The 22,112-nt window shown below is 43.4% G+C and overlaps 1 protein-coding gene across 7 annotated transcripts in view; it reads right to left on the bottom strand.

Annotated features, from left to right (window-relative positions):
• TSPAN4 (tetraspanin 4) overlaps positions 1-22,112 on the bottom strand; it is a 712,007-nt gene that overhangs the window by 299,741 nt on the left and 390,154 nt on the right. For 6 of the 7 annotated variants that reach the window (XM_054025356.1, XM_054025357.1, XM_054025359.1 and 3 more), the window contains one exon: positions 21,111-21,190. In XM_054025356.1, the coding sequence (XP_053881331.1) occupies positions 21,111-21,173 (63 nt within the window). In that variant the 5' untranslated portion in view covers positions 21,174-21,190. Of the gene's footprint in view, positions 1-21,110; positions 21,565-22,112 lie in introns of those variants that run through there. The other variant, XM_054025353.1, reaches the window with a different exon arrangement.

The following is a 22,112-nucleotide window of genomic DNA, read 5'->3' as shown; positions in this document are numbered from 1 at the left end:
TCCTGATCTTAATTGTGCAAATGCAAAGCTACCTTCAAATTTGATGAACTTGGTCAAATAATAGATGATCAAACAGCTTTAATAGCTTACTCAGTGCTGGATTAAACTCTTCTGGTCATGTGATCATTCTGTTAAACTCATGATGCATCTTATTAGAGGGAAGAGTCAGAAACCCAGCAACAGGGGTTATTAAACACAAAAGATTGCTACATATAAACAACGTTCAGGTCATCGCACAAACCCCTTCAAGTACCGAGGTAGCAACAAAGAAGACTGCACACCTAATTAATGAGGTTTCCAAAACAAGCAGACAGTTTTGTAAATTGGGCTTCCTAAAACAGGGCAGCCAGGAGTCAGGAGAAAGGAACTGTTGGGTAGAATCAGTCGTACATAGGTACATGCAGGCAGCTCATTAAAAAGTCCCTTGGTGCTGAATCTACCAGGGAATAAGCAGGTCCATTTGTCTTGTGGTCCTAGGAGATACTTTCAGGGACTTGGCAAATTCAGGGATGGTAAAGTCTGTACAAACAGAGAAAGGGAAAACAAAAACAGAAATAATTCCGCCTCCCCCCCTCCCCCTCAATTTGTCCTAACTGTTCATCCATGCACCAAATTGCTACATTCACCTGTAGAGTGCACTCATCAATCTGAAAACAGGACCTCCAGGGACATAAGCAGTGAGTCAGCAATGGAAGGGTGAAAAGTGAGGCAAGGGAGTAAGGGTTCCCCTAGGGTGCTAAGCCACAGCTCTCTGGAAGGGGTGATGAGGATACACACTGCCCCATCAGGAGATGAAAGGACAGTACAGCTAGGTGCAGTGTTTGTCTGCATGGGTCCAACATTACTGGTCTGCATGGAAGGGATGAATGGGACCAATATGTCCTATTTGCCTCCTCCTAGGAGACTTGCACCTATGGGGGTACTAGACTGGAGCAGTCTTTGCCTCAGAAGTGCCCAGAGGCATAACGTGGGTGGGGAGTGTCCTTGTGCCAAAACAGGGGGCTGGACACAATTAGGGCACAAAGAGAGGCAACAGATTGAAGAACTTGACATCCAAAGAAAAAAAGAAGTAAACTGATGCCTAGACGGCAGCCTTACAAAATCTTGAAATGGATTTAAGCATCTCCACTGCTGATCAGCTCCGAGACCAGTGAATCTTTTCTGAACACTAGTTAAAACCTATACCAGGATTTTCAGCAGCTACCCAAGGGAACTGCTTGCCAACAGCTCTACCGCTGCCTACGACACAGGCCCCCCATTCTCTTTACCATGATTTTTGCACAGAAGAACTTTCTGTCAATTTCCTTCTGCGTCGGAGGTGACAGACTCCTAGACCAAAATCCTGGAACTAAAGTCCATAGCTAACCACCTGGTCAGCCTCAGCAAATTTTAAACAAAGTGCCCAAGAAAGGTTAAAAACATGCTCAAAAAGCAGAAAAAATAATTCCGTAAAGATTCTAAGGTGTCCATGTTGCATTAGTACAGTTCAGTTGGAGGATTACTGCAGCCCTACACAAATTTATGTCCTGTATTGTCATTAATCAGGCTTCACTTACCTGGGTCAAGAGACTATATCGGATGATTAGAGACAGAGCTAGAGCTCCGTTTATTGAAAATCACCCTGACCTCCAGACTTCATGTAATTTATACAGTAGAGGACATTGCATGTGATACGATTCATTTTTCTGTTAAGTCTCTACATTTGCCAAGATAATAATTTGGCTCGGAGCTAGGAGGGAGATAAAAACAATACTTCAGAGCTCTTGTGAAGCTCCCACTGAAATTCAAAGGAAGCTGGATACCTAAGTCTTTTAGCCCTGGTCTACACCGGGGGGGGGGGGGGGGAGAGAGAGAATCGATCTAAGTTACACAACTTCAGCTACATGAATAATGTAGCTGAGGTCGACGTACTTAGATCGACTCACCGTGGTGTCTTCACTGTAGAGAGTTAACTGCTGCCGCTCCCCTGTTGACTCTGCCTGCACCTCTCGCGGCGCTGGAGTACAGGAGTCGACAGGAGAGCGCTCGGGAGTCGATTTATCCCTGATGGATCAATCGCTGCCCACCGATTCGGTGGGTAGTGTAGACATACCCCACTCCTTTGAAAACCCTAGCTTTAAGTACTTTCTCTAGAGCAGAACCCTCATCAGTAGAGGTGGCTTTGTCACAGTCAGCCTTGGATATGTTTTAATTGACAACCTAGAGGAGAAAGGATTCATACTCCATTAACAATCATCTGGCCTATCCAACCTTAGCCTTTATGCCCCAAAATACATATGTGCGTACTGTTTGCCCAAGAGATCCAAAACAGAGCTCCTTTGGAATTCATCCAGCTAAAATATATGGGAGTGGGGGAGTATTTTAATGAATTAAGTACCTAATAGTCTGGAATAGCATCAATTAGATAAGTATGCAAATAATTGTTTACAACAAAGGCTATAATAGCAACTCTATTGTATAGCACATATTATATTTAGGATGCATTTTGAAAATGCATGCTGAAATTCTTTTATAAAAGTCACTAGTGCTCTTCTGTAGTAGCTACTTTTGAGTACAGAATATTGTTAATTAAGGACACCCTAAAATCCTGATTATTGTCCTGATACAGCGGCCATCACAACTAAACACCTATTCTCTAAGACTTAAAGCTGTTTGTGGAATAAATATAAGATAATCATTGCATTTCATCTTTATTTCTTCTCCCCTTAACCTCTGTTTGGCAACTTCTGTATCAGAAGACTGGGGCTTAGAATTGGACATCTATTTCACATGGAGTTAAAAACCACATCGCTATATGACATTGTCTAAATATACCCTCATTTCATAATATTTTTATTAACACTGTCCCAATTAAACAATAGTCATTGCCATTCACTATCATTAATGGGACACCAGCTTAAAATTGAGTTGACTTAAATTATATAGAAGGGTAAAATTTTCAAAAACACCTAAGTCACTTAGAAGCCTAAGTCCCATTTTGAAAAGGTTACCCGAAAGCAATTTCAGCTACTGCATCTGTCCCCGGGCCCCCTGCCAATTACTGCGGTTTTTTTGCAATCACTTCTTCATATTTAAGTTTTTTTCTCCCCTGTTGCTGTGTAGAACAACAGGGGAAACTGTCACACAGTACAAAAGGAGAAAATGGTGAAAATGATTGCACACAAAGAGCTGAGAAATGAACACCAAAAAAGAGAGAAAAATAATGTTTTTCTCTAATATTTCAGTTATTGTAATATTGGATGTTGATTATAATAGCAAAGAAAGTGTCAGCGAAAAGTGCAACTTTTAAATTGACTGTCACTTTAAGCTAAATTGGTTACACTGCTCTACAGCCAAAATGCTTCTGAAATAAATGTAGTCAAACTTTACTAATTCTGGGTCACTGAGAACGAAAATGATGCTTAAAATTGTTGATTGGCTCTAGTTTTCAAGATATGCTATTGGGTCAGTATATACGACCCTTGACTTGGGAATGGCGGAGAATAATTGAGTTATAAAGGGAAGGGATCTCAATTTAAACCAGAAATGACTAAAATACATCTTTGACTGGATCTATGAATAAATCCATGACTGGGTTTGGACAGTACTTGCTTTTTAGGCAAAACAATGAATGATGCAATCTGAAGCTGGTATTGCGTCATACGTGATATGAATTGCATCATGTTATTCCTAGAAGTCATGGATGATGCAATCATAATGAAGCTTACATCACTCTGCTGAACAAATTGCCCTATATCAGCTCTAGAAATCATACAGTGTCGTGCTCTCTTATTTGTCAGTGTTTGATTTTGCAAAGGGACACATTTCTGTTTAGCCAAAGTGAGCAGAGATGCCTCGTACTTGTTTGAACAGTGCAGATAACTTCTGCTATGTTTGTGGTGAAGTGACTTTTGCATCACAAAAGCGCAGTATAACCACTACAGTTAAGAAAGCCTATCACCTTTATTTTGGCTGCAAAATTGGAGATCAGGACAAGAGGTGGGCCCCACACATAGGCTGCAACACTTGTGCAATAAATCTTCGTCAGTGGTTGAACAGGAAAAGGAAATCTATGCCTTTTGCAGTGCCAATGATTTGGAGAGAGCCAACAGATCATACCAGCAATTGTTACTTCTGCATGGTGCCTCCAGTTGGGAAAGGTATGTCAAAGAAGAAAAAGTGGACTGTGCATTATCCAAACATTCCATCAGCTATACGCCCAGTACCCCACGGAGAAGGACTGCCAGTTCCTGATGCACCAGAATCATTCTCACTTGAGTCAGACAAGGAAGAGGAAGAGGATGAAACTTCTGGTCCTGAACCATCAATGTCACAGGACCCACATTTTCTCCCATCCTCCTCCTCTGAACCACACCTCATAACACAAGGTGAACTGAATGACCTTGTCAGGGATTTGGAACTACCCAAGAGTAAGGCAGAGCTGTTGGGTTCCAGACTACAGCAGTGGAATCTCCTGGCAGGTGATGTTAGGGTTTCCATGTTCCGTGACCGTCAAAAGGATCTTGTCCCATTCGTCTTCATGGAAGGTGATCTTGTAGCCTGCAACAACATCTATGGTGTGATGGCAGCCCTCAACATCGTTCACGATCCGGATGAGTGGAGACTGTTCATTGATTAATCGAAGACGAGTCTTAAAGCTGTTTTACTGCATAATGGCAATGTTTTGCCATCAATTCCAGTTGGTCATGCAGTCCATATGAAGGAAACTTATGACAACATGAAACAACTTTTGAGGTGCATAAACTATGACCAACATCAGTGGCAGCTTTGTGGCGATTTGAAGGTTGTTGCTCTCTTGCTTGGTCTGCAGACTGGATACACAAAGTACTGCTGTTTTCTCTGCGAATGGGATAGTCGTGCAAGAGATTCCCACTACATCAAGAAAGATTGGCCACTCTGACAGTCATTGCAGCCTGGGAGGAAAAGTGTTCAGCATCCACCACTTGTTGAATCAAGGAAGATTTTGTTACCACCCTTACACATCAAGCTGGGTCTGATGAAGAACTTTGTCAAGGCCATTGACAAAACACAAGCAGCTTTCAAGTACCTCCGTGGAAAATTTCCAAGGTTAAGTGAAGCTAAGATAAAGGAAGGTGTCTTTGTTGGTCCTCAGATTTGTGAACTTCTTCGAGATGATGCATTTGACCATGCACTGCGTGGAAGGAAAAGACGGCATGGAAAGCCTTCCAGTTAGTGGCAATAAATTTTCTCAGAAACAACAAGGCAGACAACTACAGGTTGTTGGTGGAAAACCTCCTCAAGGCATACAAAAGCCTTGGTTGCAACATGTCACTAAAGATACATTTTTTGCACTCTCATCTAGATTTTTTTCCTCCGAACTGCGGAACAGTGAGCGATGAGCACGACGAGTGATTTCACCAGGACATTGCAACAATGGAGTGGAGACTAGCAGTACTTTGTGTATCCAGTATGGAGAAACGCTATCAGGGCAAATGGAGCCCATCAATGCTTGCAGACTATTGCTGGACAGTGACAAGAGATGCTCCATTTAATGAATACAAGAGACAAGCCAAGAAGCGCCGAGTAGACACTGAATAGGACTAAACTATGTACATAATAGTTTTTTGCCTTTTGTTTCATAATAAATTTTATTTATATAACCCTTTTGCTGATTTTTAAAGTGTTACATAAACAGGACAGGTGAAATATTATCATGTAAAGCAACCATAAACACATGAAAAGACCTAGGTTTACAATTTATGATTAAAACTCTACTATCTACACAATATACATAGACATAAAATGTAAAAACTTAAATATCTTAGAAACAGTAGCCAACCAGTTGTTTTAATTGTCATATTTGAATTCAGCACATCAAAATACATAATAAATAGCACATTTTATCTCTGAAGCAGACGACTTCTCAAAAATTGTAGACCAGTGTTACCTGGGAAACTTCCCAATAAAGACACAATTCAAATTCAAGACCCAATCCTGCTCCCCTTAAAGATGGTGCCAGAATTCCCAGGAACTTCAAAGGGAGCAGGATCGAGTCAAAACAGCCTATCTGGTCTCCCCACTGCTTTGAATTAATTTCCTTTAAAAAACTAACTGCACTTAGACCATGTTATGAACTAACCTCGTTCCCCTTTCCACGTACATGGAGTTTGTTTAGAATTGCACAAAAAACGCATGACTTCCATTGGTGAGCAGTCACTTACACAAGTAGTCCCACTGACTGAAGTTAGACTACTCTTGCGAGTAACTGCTAACCATTGTTAGATATAAAGGGTTCACAGCAACCAGCCCTAAGCTATTCTTTTTCACACTTGCATAGTTTAAAAGTGTAAAAATATTTGCCCTCAAACAGATATTTAGGCCTCTTATACCAAAGACAATGATTTTTTACTTTGGAAGTATGAAGTTTTAAACAAAGGAAGTTTTAATCGATACTCTGGCGCAGCCTAAACTAGTGCCAGGCAGATGTGCCTCTACAATGCATTCTGATGCACTATGTATATCGTCATCAGAGAGTTCTCTCATTACATCTCTGTCAATCCAATCTCCAGCCCAGGAACTTGCCCTAAGAATTTGTGATAAAGCAATTGAGTGGAGAAGGGGACTTGCTCGGCTGCTATTGTTTTAATGTTCAAGTGGTTTTCTGTGTTTACTTCTGAGCTGCTTTTTTTTTAATTGGATAATAAAAGGGAATTGGTTTTTCAAACCCTGGGAGACCTCCCCAACAACGTTAGATCTGATTTTCTATTTTTCAAAAGCGGTTTCAAATAAAGTTCTGCAAAAGATAAACAATCTGATTTGTGAATTCTCTCTTCAGCAGATATCCTGGCCAAAAAAAAAAAAAGTCAAAAGAGGTTTGTATTTTATCATGGATGGGTCTTGGAGATTTAATTATTTTCATTAAGTTGCTCTTTGCACAGTGGCTTTTGAGTTCTGGCTCTTATCTATCTGTTTTTATTTCAACAGAATTGATTGAACATGCTTTTCAAGTCCCTCGTACAACCTGATGTATATGTTTTTGCCATGGGACAAAATCAGTCTGTTCAATATGTACACCTACTGTTCTTATGTAATCATTATAACATGACTTCCAAAGCTGGCACATTTCTAAGTCCCACAGCTGTCACTTGTTATTTAGAATTCTAATTGAGGCAGAATCTTGTTAGCCAAAATTGAACGCCCACTCCACAAAAAGCCAGCTCACACACACAAGTGATTAAACCATTTGGATAAAACAAACAACCAGACCAATTCTACAGTATGCACAAAACACAAACTACATCTGAGCTGAACCCCATTTCTTTGTTGAAGGCTGAAAGTTTTTTCATATCTATTTCATTTTTTCAGGCTCTTGCTTTTCCTGGTACTAGACAGAACTAGAAGCAATAAAATATCACAAGGAAGTCTGTCCTTGCAAGGTTTCCAGAGAAACTTGGTAGACTGAGGGTCCTGTGGCACCTTTGAGACTAACAGAAGTACTGGGAGCATAAGCTTTCGTGGGTCAGAACCTCAGATGCATCTGAAGAAGTGAGGTTCTGACCCACGAAAGCTTATGCTCCCAGTACTTCTGTTAGTCTCAAAGGTGCCACAGGACCCTCTGTTGCTTTTTACAGATTCAGACTAACACGGCTACCCCTCTGATACTTGGTAGACTGAGGCTCTGTCTACATTACAAATGCTACAGCAGTAGAACTGCAGCTATGTCACTATAGTATAGGCACTTCCTACATTGACTGAAGGGTTTTTTCCATTGATGTAGGTAATCCATCTCTCCAAGAGGGAGTAGCTCAGTTGATGGAAGAATTCTTCTGTCCACCTAGCTATATCTACACTGGGCACGCACAGCGCTCAGGGTATGCAATTTGTCACAGCCCTGAGCTATGGAACTAGGTTGATCTCAGGGCTGATAAGGTTCCAACTGGTGGAACAAGCACCAAGCTTTTGAAAACCTTTACATTGCAGCAGTTCTTGAAAATGTTCCATACTTTCATGAATGCGGCCAAATGTGTGTCAGAAAGAGCAGCATGCTGACTGGATTTGCATTCACTGTTGGGTTCTTCCATCGATGACGAATGTCGTTGAAATATAGGAAAATAGGCCATGCATCCATACCATCCCTCTGAGACACCTTCTTTATATTTGTATGGACAAGGACAAACAAAATAACAATATATCATTTGTATTTTTATTAGCATCCCCAACTCCCATTCTGGAACAGGGCTCCATTGTGCTAGGCACTGTACAGTTACACAGGCAGAAACAGTGTAGAACTCATCGTCTAAGCAGGCAAACAGTAAGTGGAATGGGGATAACATTGTGTGTGTGCGTGTGTGTGTGTAAAAATACACACATAAATTGTTAGGTACAAATACACACTGGCTTTCAGTGGCCTTAGGGATCAGTTAAGGGATGGTGTTCATGTGTTAAGGGTTGACATGTTAGAAAGGACTAGCATGTTTGTGGGAGAAGTCGACAAGAGTGTGTGGAGGCTGGCAATAAGAGGTGGGATTAAACTACAGAAACATAGGTACCATAGGTGTTTACTGAAACGCAGCTGGCCTCTGATGGAGTTTAGATTGATTCTTTTTGTTTTATGTTGGTTTTATTGCCTGTCCCTCCTCTGTTGCCTCAACTGCTTCAGTTATTCCCTGCAAATCACAATAGCTCTTCTTAGTGATTGCACTGACGCCTACTGACAAGGGCAGATCATTTCAACTCCCAGTAACCTTGTCACCAAGCTTAGCTTTCAGGTTTGCTCTGCTTTCTGGGGTAAGAAAGGAACTGTACTTTCTTCCAAAACCCTCTTTCCCCTCAAGTGAAACGATTTAACCCTCTTGAGAGATAAAAGCAAACTCAGCTCTAGGCTCAGAACAAAGTGCTCTGATCTCAGCAATGTCAGGCAAAGGACCCCAGAGTCCCAGCTAAGATTAAACAGTCCTCTTTCTGTTCTTCCTGGTGGAAGCTTTGCCCTGAGAGAATGAAGAAAGGAGGGTACTACAACAATGTTCAAGAGGCACAGAAAGGGAAGTATATTTTACAGCTGGTTTAATCTCACTAGCTCTGCACATTTACAGCTTGGCAGTTTCATGTGTCCCTGTTCTCTCTGCATTGCCGTTAGTCAGCTTCCTTGATTCCCCATCCAACGCAGAGGTACAATATCTCGCCTCCTAACCCCACTGCTGTAAGAATATCTTTTATATGACATGCACAATCGCCTTCTGAAGAGCTGCTGATTGGTAATTAAACAGGTGAGTTCAACCATAAGTTACTAGACTTGATTGGGATCGCTTGGATAGGGTGACCAAGTGTCCGGTTTTTGACTGGAACACCCGGTCAAAAAGGGGCCCTGGTAAGCTCCAGTCGGCGGTGCTGTGATGCTAAGGCAGGCTAGTCCCTACCTATCCTTTCTGGCACTGCGCTGCGCCCTGGACTTCCTGCCCTTCCTCCCCCCCCACCTACAGACCTGCTCGCCGCTTCCAGGCACCTTGCGCCGCTGGCTGGGAGCCGCCCCAGGTAAGCCTGCCCCCCCTGCCCCAGCCCTGAACGCCCCCAACCCAGAGCCCCCTCCTGCACCCCAAAGCCTTCATCCTTGGCCCCAGCCCAGAGCCCTCACACACCCTCTCCACCCTAATCCCCTGCCCCAGATCTGAGCCCCCCCCAAACCTGGAGTCCCCTCCTGCACCTCAAAGCCCTCACACACCCTCTGCAACCTAACCCTCTGCCCCAGCCCTGAGACCCCCCTCAATCCAGAGCCCCCGCCTGAACCCCAAAGCCTTCATCCCTGGCCCCAGCCCAGAGCCCTTACCCCCAGCCCAGAGCCCACACCCCCTCCTGTACCCCAACCCCCTGGCCCAGCCCTGAACCCCCCCAAACCTGGAGCCCCCCTCCTGCACCCCAAACCCCTCATCCCTGGCTCCACCCCAAAGCCCACACCCCCAGCCAGAAGCCTCACCCCCCCTGCACCTCAACCTCTGCCCCAGCCCTGAGCCCCCTCCCACACCCTGAACCCCTCATCCCTGGCCCCACCCCAGAGCCTTCACCCCCTCTGCACATCCCCCAACCCAGAGCCCCCTCCTGCACACTCAGCCGGAGGCCTCACCCCCCCACACACCCCAAACCTCTGTCCCAGCCAAGTGAAAGCGAGTGAGGGTGGAGGAGAGCAAGCCACAGAGAGAGGGGGAATGTAGTAAGCAGGAGACGGGGACTCGGGGAAGGGGCGGTGCTAGGGTGTTTGGTTTTGTGCCATTAGAAAGTTGGCAACCCTATTTGCATAGCAGGGCAGAATAATTCCCTCCACTGCAGGAATAACTGAGTGAAATTTGATGGTCTGTGTTATGCAGGAATCCAGACTAGATAAACATATAGTGGGGTCCTGTCTAGCCTTAAGAGTTTATTAAATGGGAGCTGAGCTACTTTGGGGGAGTGAGAAGTTTTTTCCCAGCAAAAAAAGAGTTACTGGAGAGTTTGCTAAGGAGGAAAGGCCAGTGTGAGGAAACAATGAAAGACTGCATGTCAATTTTTCAATTGTTCTACTCTTTGCAAAACACAAAGTTAGGATGGTTTGGGGCTTTGGGTGGTTTTGTCAAGAATGCAAGTTGTTTCTGTGTTGCAGATCTGCGCAAAGCCCTTTTTCAAACATTGTCTTTTTCGTGCAAAATGATCAAATGTCCATCCCAAAAATTCCCCTGAAACAGAGGAGCCTGAAAAAGAATTGGTGTTTGCCTCTCCCTGAACTCCCAGTGGACAACAATCTTTGCAGCTCTTTCTGGAACCATTACCTCATTCTGCCTCAGCCATCAGCTGGTATCTTTCCCTAGAGATTTAACTCCCAGCTTCCCAGCCAGCGACTTGGAAACCTGTCTGTGCAGAAGGCTAAGTTTGTAGTGCCATCTACTGCTGTCTCATAATTTAAACACACACACACACACACACACACACACACACACACCACAACAAAAAGCCTTCTGCATTTCATTTTCATGTAGTTAATATCCAAAGCAGTGAAACCTCTTAGTCCAGACAACTCTTGGAGTCAGAGTCCCAAATTTCAGATATACAAAGCCCTCAAAGGGTTCAAAGGCATCTTCGGAGAAGACTAGACCAGACTTTTAAATTCCCATAAATTAATCCTCCCCCAGTATCAATCAAATTCTCTCTCTTCAGTTTCAGAACCGTCTGAAATAAACAAAGACAGCATTGTTTTTCTTAGGCCTTGCCTACAAAAAGAAAGGTTTTGCCAGTATAACTGTACTGACAACTCCCCCCATGGTGTGGAGACACAGCTTATACAGGCAAGAGGTTCCCTCCCTCCCCCAATAATGCTCATACCAGTTTCCCAAACTAAATAAGCTAAACCAACAAAAGGATTTCTTTGCTGGTATAACTGAATCTCCACTAGGGATTTTCGTTGGTTTAAAAATGTTGTAAAAAATCAGACCCCTAACCAACATTATTATATCAACAAAAGATCTCGCCATATCCTCATAAAGAACACTCAAACTCCATAGGAATTTTAGTTTACAATTGCTTAAAAAGAAAACCTAAATAGGTCATGTTCTCAAGAGTTTATTCTTCCTTTAAAGAAATTCATGTTAACAGATATAGCAGTATGGGTATACAGATATAGCACAAGGACTGGGAGCCACGATCCACCAGGTTCTAATGTCACCTCTGACACTGATTCAGAGAGGTGTCATTTTTTTAATGAAAATGTTTGCAGAAATTGAAAAAAATTGCCTATATTATCAATAAATACTTAACTGCCTACCTCACATGAATGCTAGTGTTTGAAAAGCACTTTGCAGGTAAGTACTAAGCATTATAAACATTTTGGTTTATAAACATTTCCAAAACACTTTAAGTCCCATTTTCAAAAGAGGCTTAGCCATCTAGGTGCTTTTGAAATTTGTGTCATTTGTCCAGTGTTTGATAACTAATATCCCTAAAACTGTATGACACAGAAAAATCTTGTAAAGACGAACAGGGTGAATTTTTATCGGGGGGGGGGGGGGGAGGGAGGACAACAAAAATACCAAGTGAGAACATTCATCTAAATGATTTTTTTCTCAAATCAGATAGGAAGATAGGGTGGGCCTGAATTGGGAAGGGACTTGAAGGTAAGAACAAGAAGTTTATGGTTGAAGAGAGGAATGACATACAGCAATGGGCTAGGATGATGATCTTAGCAGCAATATTTTGCATAGATTTGAGAAAGGACAAGGTGAGAGATGTTCAGGGCTTGGATGAGAGTTTTGTGACTGTGGGTAGAAAGAAAAGATCATATTTCTGAAATGCTGAGTGGAAGAAGTGGCAAAATTTAGATCACAGCTCTACAGTCCTAACATATAAACCCCTTGTTCCCTTACAATTGCTATTTCAATTGCACAGAGTCTCTAAGGCCAATCTCAGACAATTGGTCTAAATTATGTCAAGCAGTATGTTTTTTTTCCAGGTGTGTTTCAAATAAGTTTTTCTTTTTTTTAATTAGAAGAGATTTTGAGATGCATTACAGTCTGACTGTCCAATTACAGCTTACAATTTAATTACATTTACTTATATGGCATCTTGTAACAGTTTGACATTTTCAGCAGAGACAATTGTTGGACAATGATAAGAAATATAATCTATTGATTGCAACCCTCATGGGTATTCTTCGGTTGAAAGCCATATCATATAGCGCCATATTTTCATTTTTTTTATAGACCAAACAGTGCTCATTTATAATTTCAGCACTATCCAGACTTTGTTTCTTATACAAATATGCCATGTGAGCCAAAAATTATGTATTTAATAAAAATTAAGCAAAAAAAATTCTTATAATAAATCATGTTTATCACAGTAATTTCTAAGGATCACCCCCAAAATGCGGCCCCCTTATGCCAGGCACAGCACAAACACAGAGTGGCAGAAAGACTGTAAACTCTTCTAGGCAGGGACTAAGCAAAAACACAGGCCTAGGGTGGAGGAAAGGGGTATAACACAAACAGAGTGAACTATGTGATGGCAGAAAACATCATAATTCCATGGATCGGAAATCACGCGCAAGTCGCAAGCACAGGCCTGCCATCAAAATCTTCCAATTCAGTACAGTGGAGAGAAGGGGCTGGGAACGATCTCATCCTGATTTTTGACTCCCAACTGTGTTGAATTTACTATCTTCCATTGGCCTGCGCAGAAAATATGCAGTAGCCATTATACTGATCATTTTAGGCATGCCAGCTTCTCCATAACCAAACATGCCACATTCTACAGTCCATTCCGTCAGTCACTGGGGTTTCCCAATTCTTTTCACTATTTTTTTTTAAAGCAGACAAAATGAGATGTGGTGGATCTACCTGATAGCAATTCTAGTAGATAAGGTTGCCAGCCCTCCAGGATTGTCCTGGAGTCTCCAGGAATTAATCTTTAATTAAAGATTATGTCATGTGATGAAACTGTACTCGTACAGCCAGATGTGGCCCTTGCCCATACTCATGTTAAAGAGTACTTCATTATGCAAGCAGTTCCATGTAAAGCAATGGGACTACTCATGGATTAAGGCACTACTCATCGTGAGTAAGGGGAGAAGGTACCTAACAAATAGGCAACTGGATATAAAGACAAATCCTTCTCTTCTGTTAACAAGCCTATTTTTCTTTCCAGTTAAATTCTGCCCCAAAGGTTCAATTTTAGGGTAAGACCACAAGCGGTAAATAAGTGTCCATATTCCTTTAGCAGAAAAGGGAACAACTCCCCCTGATTGCAGGATCTCAGGTTCATGACAGTAGCTGCACCCCTTAATTCATCTGGATGAGCATTTACTCACACGCATTATCCTGTTGAAACCAATTAACCTATTCACCTAAGGGCTCACACCAGCCTGCGTAACGGCTTCACAATCCAACCCTTAGCTTTCTACCAATTTCTCTACCTACTCCCTCCCCTTAGAAGTAGGGATTAATCACATAACACTCCCTTACGACATAAGAGCTGCAACTGCAGCATTCCTCCTTCTATTTCAGTACTACAAGAAATTCCGTGAGGGGATAAAGACACAAGGCCCGAGCTGATACTAGTGGAAGAAGGGGGAAATTTTTGCCAGTTAATCAATCTACTGTTGTATTGTTTCTAATAATTTAAAGTTGGCTGCCTAGGACGACTGGGAAGTGTTGGCGATCCTCAGCCTTTAACACTCAATGAGATTCCTGGCCATTTTAGTTATTCCCAGTCCTATTCCGGGGAATGACATATACAGAGGGGTGGGGAGCCCAGTTCAGCAATATCACCTTTTTTCAGCATTCACGCCTAGGGCAGCAAACATGGGTTCAGCCAAAAGCGCTCCTTCCAATTTAATTTTGTCGGCAGGTTTCTGGTAGAGTTGCTCGCTCAGAACCGAAGAAATGTCCCACCTCCTCCCAGTGGTCATGCTCAGGGGAGGTCAACGTGCATAGATTGAAATGTTTACAGAGCAGCCATCCAATAATACATTTGTTTCCTTCTCGTTGCCAACTGTTGGGGACGTGCAGGATTGCCTGTACATTTGGAGTATTTTCCTCTTCCAGACATAACATGCCAAGGACTAGAGTTGTGTCTCTAGAACAGTGGTTCTCAACCCGCAGCCCAAATTAGCACGCAGCTGCGGCCCAACTGTGCTAAAAAAAAATTCAAAATTTGCTGCTCCAGTCTGGCAGAGGGTGGGGCTGAATGAGGGGCAGGCAACGGGGGGGCTCTGGGCAGTGAGGAGGTAGAGGCGCTGGGCAGTGGAGGGTTTGTGGGTGGTGCAGGGCAGCATAGGCCTGGGAACTACGGGTGTGTGGGGGGTGCTGCAACACCCCCAGGTTTTACTTGGGGTTCAGCTCTTGGCCCTGCGCCACAAGGTCCCAGCTCCTGGCCCTGCTCTGTGGAGGGGTCTCTGTGTGGGGGGCACTGGGTATAGGGAGTTGGGGGAGCGCTGGGGGGGTGGCATGTGGTGTGGGTCTGCCCCCGAGGGAAAGGGGCAGACTGGCAGTGCAGGGTGGGTGAGCCAATGTGTGCCTGGCGCAGTGGTTCTCAAACTGTGGCCCACAAGGGTAAATAGGTTGAGAAGCACTGCTCTAGGACACAGCCTTTAATAAAGGGTGGTGCATCACTGTGCCACCTAAGGAGTTATACAAGGAGGGAACTGTAGCTGAATTCCCATCTCCTCCTCCTCCCCAGTTGCTCCTAGGGGGCGCTGACACACCAGCTCAGCTATGCTGGCTAGTGCATGATGAGGACAGAACAAAGGCTCCACCCAATCCCCATCTCTTCATCTGCTCTTGTGTGTGTATGCGCGCATGCACATGTCAGGAGACAAGCTTGTGCTGTGCTTTTATCTAGGCAAACCTAGATATCCTGTACAGAGGTGTAAGGGGAGGGTCTTACAACCCCATGTAGGGGTGCAGCCAGCCTTGCAATCTAGCCCTAAACTATGCTTACTTCGACATGGGCCAGTGTCCTCTAAGTACTAGAAGGTGATGCCAAGTATCATTTTTTCACTTGTGACTTACGTTACAATTGGAATTAATCTATTCAGAGGTGAAAGGCTAATGTGACAACCTGGCAAAGAGAGCTGGGGGGTGCAATGCTGGAAGTTTTAAATAATTACCTCTTTTTTAAAAGCAGTGACTCCCAAAGCTGTCACACAGTGTCTAACAGTGCTGCATTTCAATCAGAGAAACCATATTTCGGATTGCTGCAGTTCAGTGTTTAAAAGAACTGCATTTTTCTGATTCAGAAGCCATGGTGAAGCAGTGCCAGACTTTTCAGAACTGTATCAGTCAAAAACTTTATATGGATTAGAAACTGAAACAAAAGGCAGATTTGTTCAGCACTAGCAAAGCAGACCAAGTGTCTTGCTCTGAGGCTTCTCAGTTACTCATCACACTCAGATGTGTCCAGTAGGTAGCACTGTGCCAGTCTACTAGTAACACAAATTACAGTAGTTCCCCTCCCCCCAGCAGTGTTCTCACTGGTACGAGAGAAAATGTTCACAAGATAGGGATTTCAAGCCTTGGAACCAATATTAGAAATGACCTAAAAACATGGGGACATTTCCATAGAAATCATCAGCGATAACTACTAAGCTTCTCTGCCTCTGACCTTCTTCCTTTGTTTTTTGTTACTGTTTGTTCTCTATGCGAGTCTTCTTCCAAATCATTGTTGTGCAGCTTCTTTTCTTCTGATGTTTTATATTGGCTCGTGCATTATCTGTTGCTTCAAAGAAAACTCTTAATTTTACTGGTGGCAGAGGTGCTACCAATCCTGTCCCTGCTCCAGTAAAGGACTCTGTATGAAAAGCAAGAGACACTGGAAACACAAGCAGAAAAGGGAAACGCATTCTGTGAGTTAGAAACGAGTTTTGGGGAAAGAAGGTGGGAACATGTGGAGCAGTTTGGGGAGCCACAGAGGGTAAAACAACATCAATATTCATCTTTTAGCAGCGCTCATACTGCCCTAAGAACATATCCAACCTTGGAAACAAAAGAAAGCCTCTAATACAGTGGTTCCCAAACTGGGGTTCATGAACCCTCGGGGGTTCACGAAATGTTACAGGGGGTTCTCGGGGAAAAATTCCCTAGTGGCGGACAGAGCTGTCCCTAGGGACCCAGGGCAGCACGGGACCAGCAGCCCGGAGCCCCTGGACTTCCAAGAGCGAAGCAGATCAAAGCAAGCGCATCTATCACACTGGGGAGATTGAAACTTCAAGACTCCTTATAAGAAATGGAAAGGGAGGTGGATATTTTTTGCTGTTTTTAAAATTAAATAGGCAGCTAGTATTGTTTTCAAATTATTATGAAGAACAAGTTTAAGCTTTGTTTTAACGTGTGTTGTTTGCTTGAACTGCTCAAGACCTGAATGCTTGTATAAGAGGAACTCTTTGAGTTGGCTTCTTAGATACCTTCTTGCTGTTTCACATCTGATACTTCTTGATGAAACATAGGAGCCTTGTCTTAAAACAGGCTTATTCAAAGTGATACAAGCTACGAAAGTGAGATCTTGGAAGAGTGTTGCCGTTTTCATAATGTAATAAAAATACTGTAATGATAAATAATAATTAATAATAAATTTTGTGTAATAAGCATGTCACAAAAACAAATTGTGTATTTCCAAGATCACTGCTTTTATAATTTATACTCAAGTAAAGGAGAAAATCCCTGGAAATATTCTTTTTTAGGAGGGTGTTCGAGAAACTTGACATTTTGGTGAAAGGGGTTCACAGGTTGTTAAAGTTTGGGAGCCACTACTCTAGCGAAAGGAACAGGCACAGCAGTGTCTGGGGTTATAAGCACAAAAGCAAGTTGTTCATTTCACTGACTGTCATGAGGAAACTTTGTGAGTGAGGAGGGCAGAAGGGAAAGAATTTGGTCTTCCCTGGGTATTTCACAAGGAGAATATTCTGCCTAGTGATCAGTAGAAGAGGGAGATCTGTAGACCTCAGAATTATGGAGATTCAACAGAGGAAAAAGCAAGTCTCTATAGCAAAAATATATATGGGCAAGTGTTACATAGCATGTGTCTAAAGTTGGGAGCGCGTGCAAGCCAATGCAGTGATACAATAATGACTGTATATAGCAACTCTCAGGGAATTGATAATACTATGGGAATTCCTTTACAAGTGATGCCCTCTTATAATTATAGGCCAGATTCTGATACGTGTAGTCCAGCTTAGTAGTACCCTACTTTATGAGTAAGGGCTGATTTCAAATGGGATGCTTCACAGAGGAAGGAACTATTGACTCAGACTATTAGAATCTAGCCCAGGGGTCGGCAACCTTTCAGAAGTGGTGTGCCAAGTCTTCATTTATTCATTCTAATTTAAGGTTTCGCGTGCCAGTAATACATTTTAATATTTTTAGAAGGTCTCTTTCTATAAGTCTATAATATATAACTAAACTATTGTCATATGTAAAGTAAATAAGATTTCAAAATGTTTAAGAAGCTTCATTTAAAATTAAATTAAAATGCAGAGCCCCCCCGGACCAGTGGCCAGGACCCGGGCAGTGTGAGTGCCACTGAAAATCAGCTCGTGTGTCGCCTTCGGCACGCGTGCCATAGGTTGCCTACCCCTGATCTAGCCCTACGTAAATAACTTCTGGCACAGTGTAATAGCATTTAAACTACCAGCGGAGTGGTTCACATTCCCAGCATTGGTCAGGCCCTTCAGTCAATGATACCTGCAAAAATTCCCAGTATTTTACCCAGCAACGGGAGAGGGGAGATTTTTGCTCTAATTTCACAAGTTGTGCAACAACTTGTACTATCATAATGCGAGTACAACACTTAATCCAATAAAGCATGCCAGGAATGTTTAAAATCCAGGCCTTTGGGATTTCTTCTTCTATAAATGCACCGCAGTTAGAACCAAGAATAGCTCTGAGATATGAAATACTGAACCCACTGGAGCTACATACTGGTGAACCATTCTCCCCTATCCCCCATTTTAGGTGGGAGATCACCACAGGTGAATGGAGAGGTATGGCATGCATGGAGCCTAGCAATGGGAACAGATGGAAGGTACAAGAGAGTAGAATTATACCTTACGAAAAGAGAATGTAAGCATTTGTTCATCCAGAACATAAATTGGGAACAGTCTATTGGAGACATGAGGTTTCCGTCATTTAATGCAATGCCTTCTCTTTATTCTTGGAAAAAACCCTGCTATTTCTATTTAAAAGGCAAAGGATATCAAAATACTATTTCTTTTCTGGCTTTCTATTGCCTGCCACTAGATAACCATCTAGAAAAGTTGGGGGAAGAGAAACAGGATAAGGGGATAGCAAAAGCATTGGCAGGTACTCATACAAAGATGAATCCTGCTTGCACAGACACTTTGAAAACTCTTTTTCTTTGGTTTCTCAGCAAATGCAGTAGCCATATGACTGGCAACAGCTTTAAAAACAAACTCCAAACCATCAATCCACAATCACTGCAAAATTGTCAAGTGTTGGAAATACATCCTTTCTGCTTTTCTTTAGAGAGAATCCACTTAAACCTTTATGCTTGTTAATAGGTTATATTTATTTACTCTCTGCAGTATGAGAAGCCGGAGATCTGCAACAGTTACAGCTACATGCCATGCAAACCTCATTCGGACACTGTCATTGCCAATCATGCCTCCTGTGCGGGAAGCATGTCAAAGGGAAACAAAATAGAGAGTGTGCTGCAGCACTTGACACCACCTCCTCCCCCTGCTTGCGGGGCTGAGTTAGTTCAGAGCCTTCCTGGCTGAATGGTATTCTCTTTTCGAACAGCCCCCCATCACCACCACCCAATGCTTGGGGAAAGCTTTGATGTCTTCAGGGGAGAAAAGCAAACCCTCTTTATCTGTCACTCTGAACGATTGCTAAGGCATTGCCTTTGTGAAACACTCCAAAGAAACAGTCTGCCATCAGCCCATTGTAAATGCATGCACGTTACATGCAGAAATACCTTGTAAAATATACGGCTATGCATCAGTGCAGGATGAATGGAATAAAAGGAAGCAGCTCACAGAGAATATCCCTTGAGGGGCTGCCATGGCTAGTTTCAAAAAGGACTGTTCCTGCCAACATTCTGTGGGATTTCTCCAGCACAGGCTTCAGCTGGCTGACTGCGCTATAATCTCAGTTGGAGACGGACGATAGCCTTAGAAGAAGCATAAGGCTTAAAAGGGCAAGAGAGCCAGCGTTCCCATCTTTTCAGGAAGCTTTGGGGGTAAGCCGGGATAGACATCAGGAGCTATTTCTGCCCCCAGCAGTGTGTGTGAGAATGTGAGTTGGAAAACAGACCGCAGTCCTACTCAGACGCTTTCTATCAGCTTATCTGAGGCTTAAAGGGCACCCTCTCTGTATTTCATAGTGCCTCTTAGTACGAGGCCAACTCGGTGGACTTGCATTAGTTTATCATGTCCTGAATTCTTGGTATCAGAGCGTCACACTAGTGCCGGAGGAAGTTACCGACACTCAGTGATTTCTGATGCACAAGGCACTGCAGCATGCGTGGAACAGACAATTGCACAGTAGTGCTTGATAGAGAGAATATCACTGTCACACATGCACACACCCTTCCTTATACCTCCGGCAACACATGAGAGGATGGAGAGTCTGTAGTAAGCAAAGCATCATTTCCAACCATGGCCCCCCACGACCACCCCCAAATGCCAGTATGGTGCTGCCATCATTTTATGTCACCCCATCTTTCCATTCCCTGCTCATAATCCACCATGGGAAAGTTCAGATGGAGTTACTGAAGATAGGCACTCCAACAAAACACCTTCCCATGCAGGGATCTGGATGGGGCTATTTTGAAACAAGAGGAACTCCCTTTCTCTTCTGCCTTGCCAATCAAGTCACTTCATTTTTACATGGGTAAGAGCATTCATGATCCACATCCCTGACCGTGCTCCCTCAATCAGCCTCCAAACCCCTCACTTTCCTGCGCCAGGCAGAGAAACACCCACTAGCTGGCTTTTACCAGCTGCTTTATCTATTAAAATGATGACGTAGAGATGCACGCACGTACATGCCATCATGTGTGCTCCAATGACGCGTGAGTATTGGGTAAATCCAGGCCACAGAATAACAACCTCAGATAACCCAAACTAGACGAGGCAGGCATTGCATTCTACCCATAGCTCAGAGACATTCACACAAGGACCCACAACTGCTGGGGAAGAAAAATCACCTGCAGACTCCTGACACAGGGCTTAATGCTGCAAGGTGCTGATCTAAAAGAACATTTAACCATACGCTTAACTTTAGCCATGTGAATAATCCCTCTGACTTCAATGAGTCTATTCATGTACTTAAAGTTAACCATTGTATTCAGGTAGTCAAAGGCATACATATGCAAGTGACCTTTTGTTCGGTATGTTTTGCCCTATATCAGTGTTGTGACCTACCTGTGTAGAACACAGGGAAATGGGAGGGTAAGGAGGGTACCTAGATGACCTTGATCCTGACTTACCACAACCAAAGAAAGATTGGCCTAGACATTTAGACATTGCTTACATCCAACTTTCAGTGCTCACAAATTGGAGGAAACAATATGAAAAAAAAAAAAAAAACTTTCAATACCCAGTGTTTTCCCCCCACCTCTTACTAAAAAAAGGGGAAACAAAGGCAAACAGCTCTCAGTCTCAGATGCGTACTCACCCAGAAGAGAAGGTTGAAGACAAACATTAGGTACTTGATGCACTGCAGGCAGTTGTGAGCCATGCTGCACCTCTTCAGCTCTAGGAGAAAAATAAACGAGAGATCCAGGTAAAAGACAACGTACTTGTTCCCCTTGGGGGACGTGTACTTAGCCTTGGTGGCTTTAGGGCCCGGGTTGGTGTGGAATCCAAAAAACGAGTTGCTGGCGGCCCCAAACTGGCCACCATACATGCTGCTGTAGCGACGGAAGGCGCCATTTGGAAAACTGTAATCCTTGCTGTCCAAAGAAGGACTCCTGTGATAGGTCGATTCATCGGTGCTAGACCTGCGCATGGTGACTTCCGATTGTTCCACGGTTACTACTGATGTGATAGTTGTTGGATGTTGGCGGTGGGGGGCAATACGTTTATTTATGTTTTCCTCTCTCCTTATCCCCCTATTGCTTTGCACCAGCTGTTCTTTGGTCTGCCATTCTGTCAAGGAGTTAAATGTGCTGTAAAGCAGAGGTTGGCAAACTGGAGTCTGCTCAGCTAGGAGTTAGGGAACAGCGTGCTTCCGTGTGAGAGAGACTTCTGAACAAGTAAACATTCCCTTTGGTTTCACGCTTTCCCCCCCTAGCCCGCCCTACTACCAAAAAGCAAATGAAGAAACAGAGATATACTGTACCCAAAGCAATTAATTTTAAAAAAAGGAAGTATGATCTCGCTTTTGTCGCAAATGCCATATAAAACCCTGGCTCCACATGCTAAAAACACACAAGAGGGAAGGTGCACAGACTTGTGGGCAAGAACAGAAATTATCCAAAAGGCAAGCAGCTCCCGTGCCCCATTCCTGTTTGCCACATTGCTCTGCCCTGAGATGCTCAGCTCACTTTAAAGATCCCTGTTTCTCCTCACACAGACAGAGCTTATGGTAAGTGAGCCACGGAGCTTCATTCACAGTGCTGCTGACACTCCTCTGAGACTCCAGTCCAATCATGCTCTCTGCTAGTATACAGTCACA

The sequence above is a fragment of the Malaclemys terrapin genome, chromosome 4 (genome assembly GCF_027887155.1).
Source record: "Malaclemys terrapin pileata isolate rMalTer1 chromosome 4, rMalTer1.hap1, whole genome shotgun sequence".
In the NCBI taxonomy this organism is placed as follows: Eukaryota; Metazoa; Chordata; order Testudines; family Emydidae; genus Malaclemys; species Malaclemys terrapin.
Note: the sequence above shows the minus strand (reverse complement) of the source record. Positions and strands in the feature narration are given on the sequence as shown.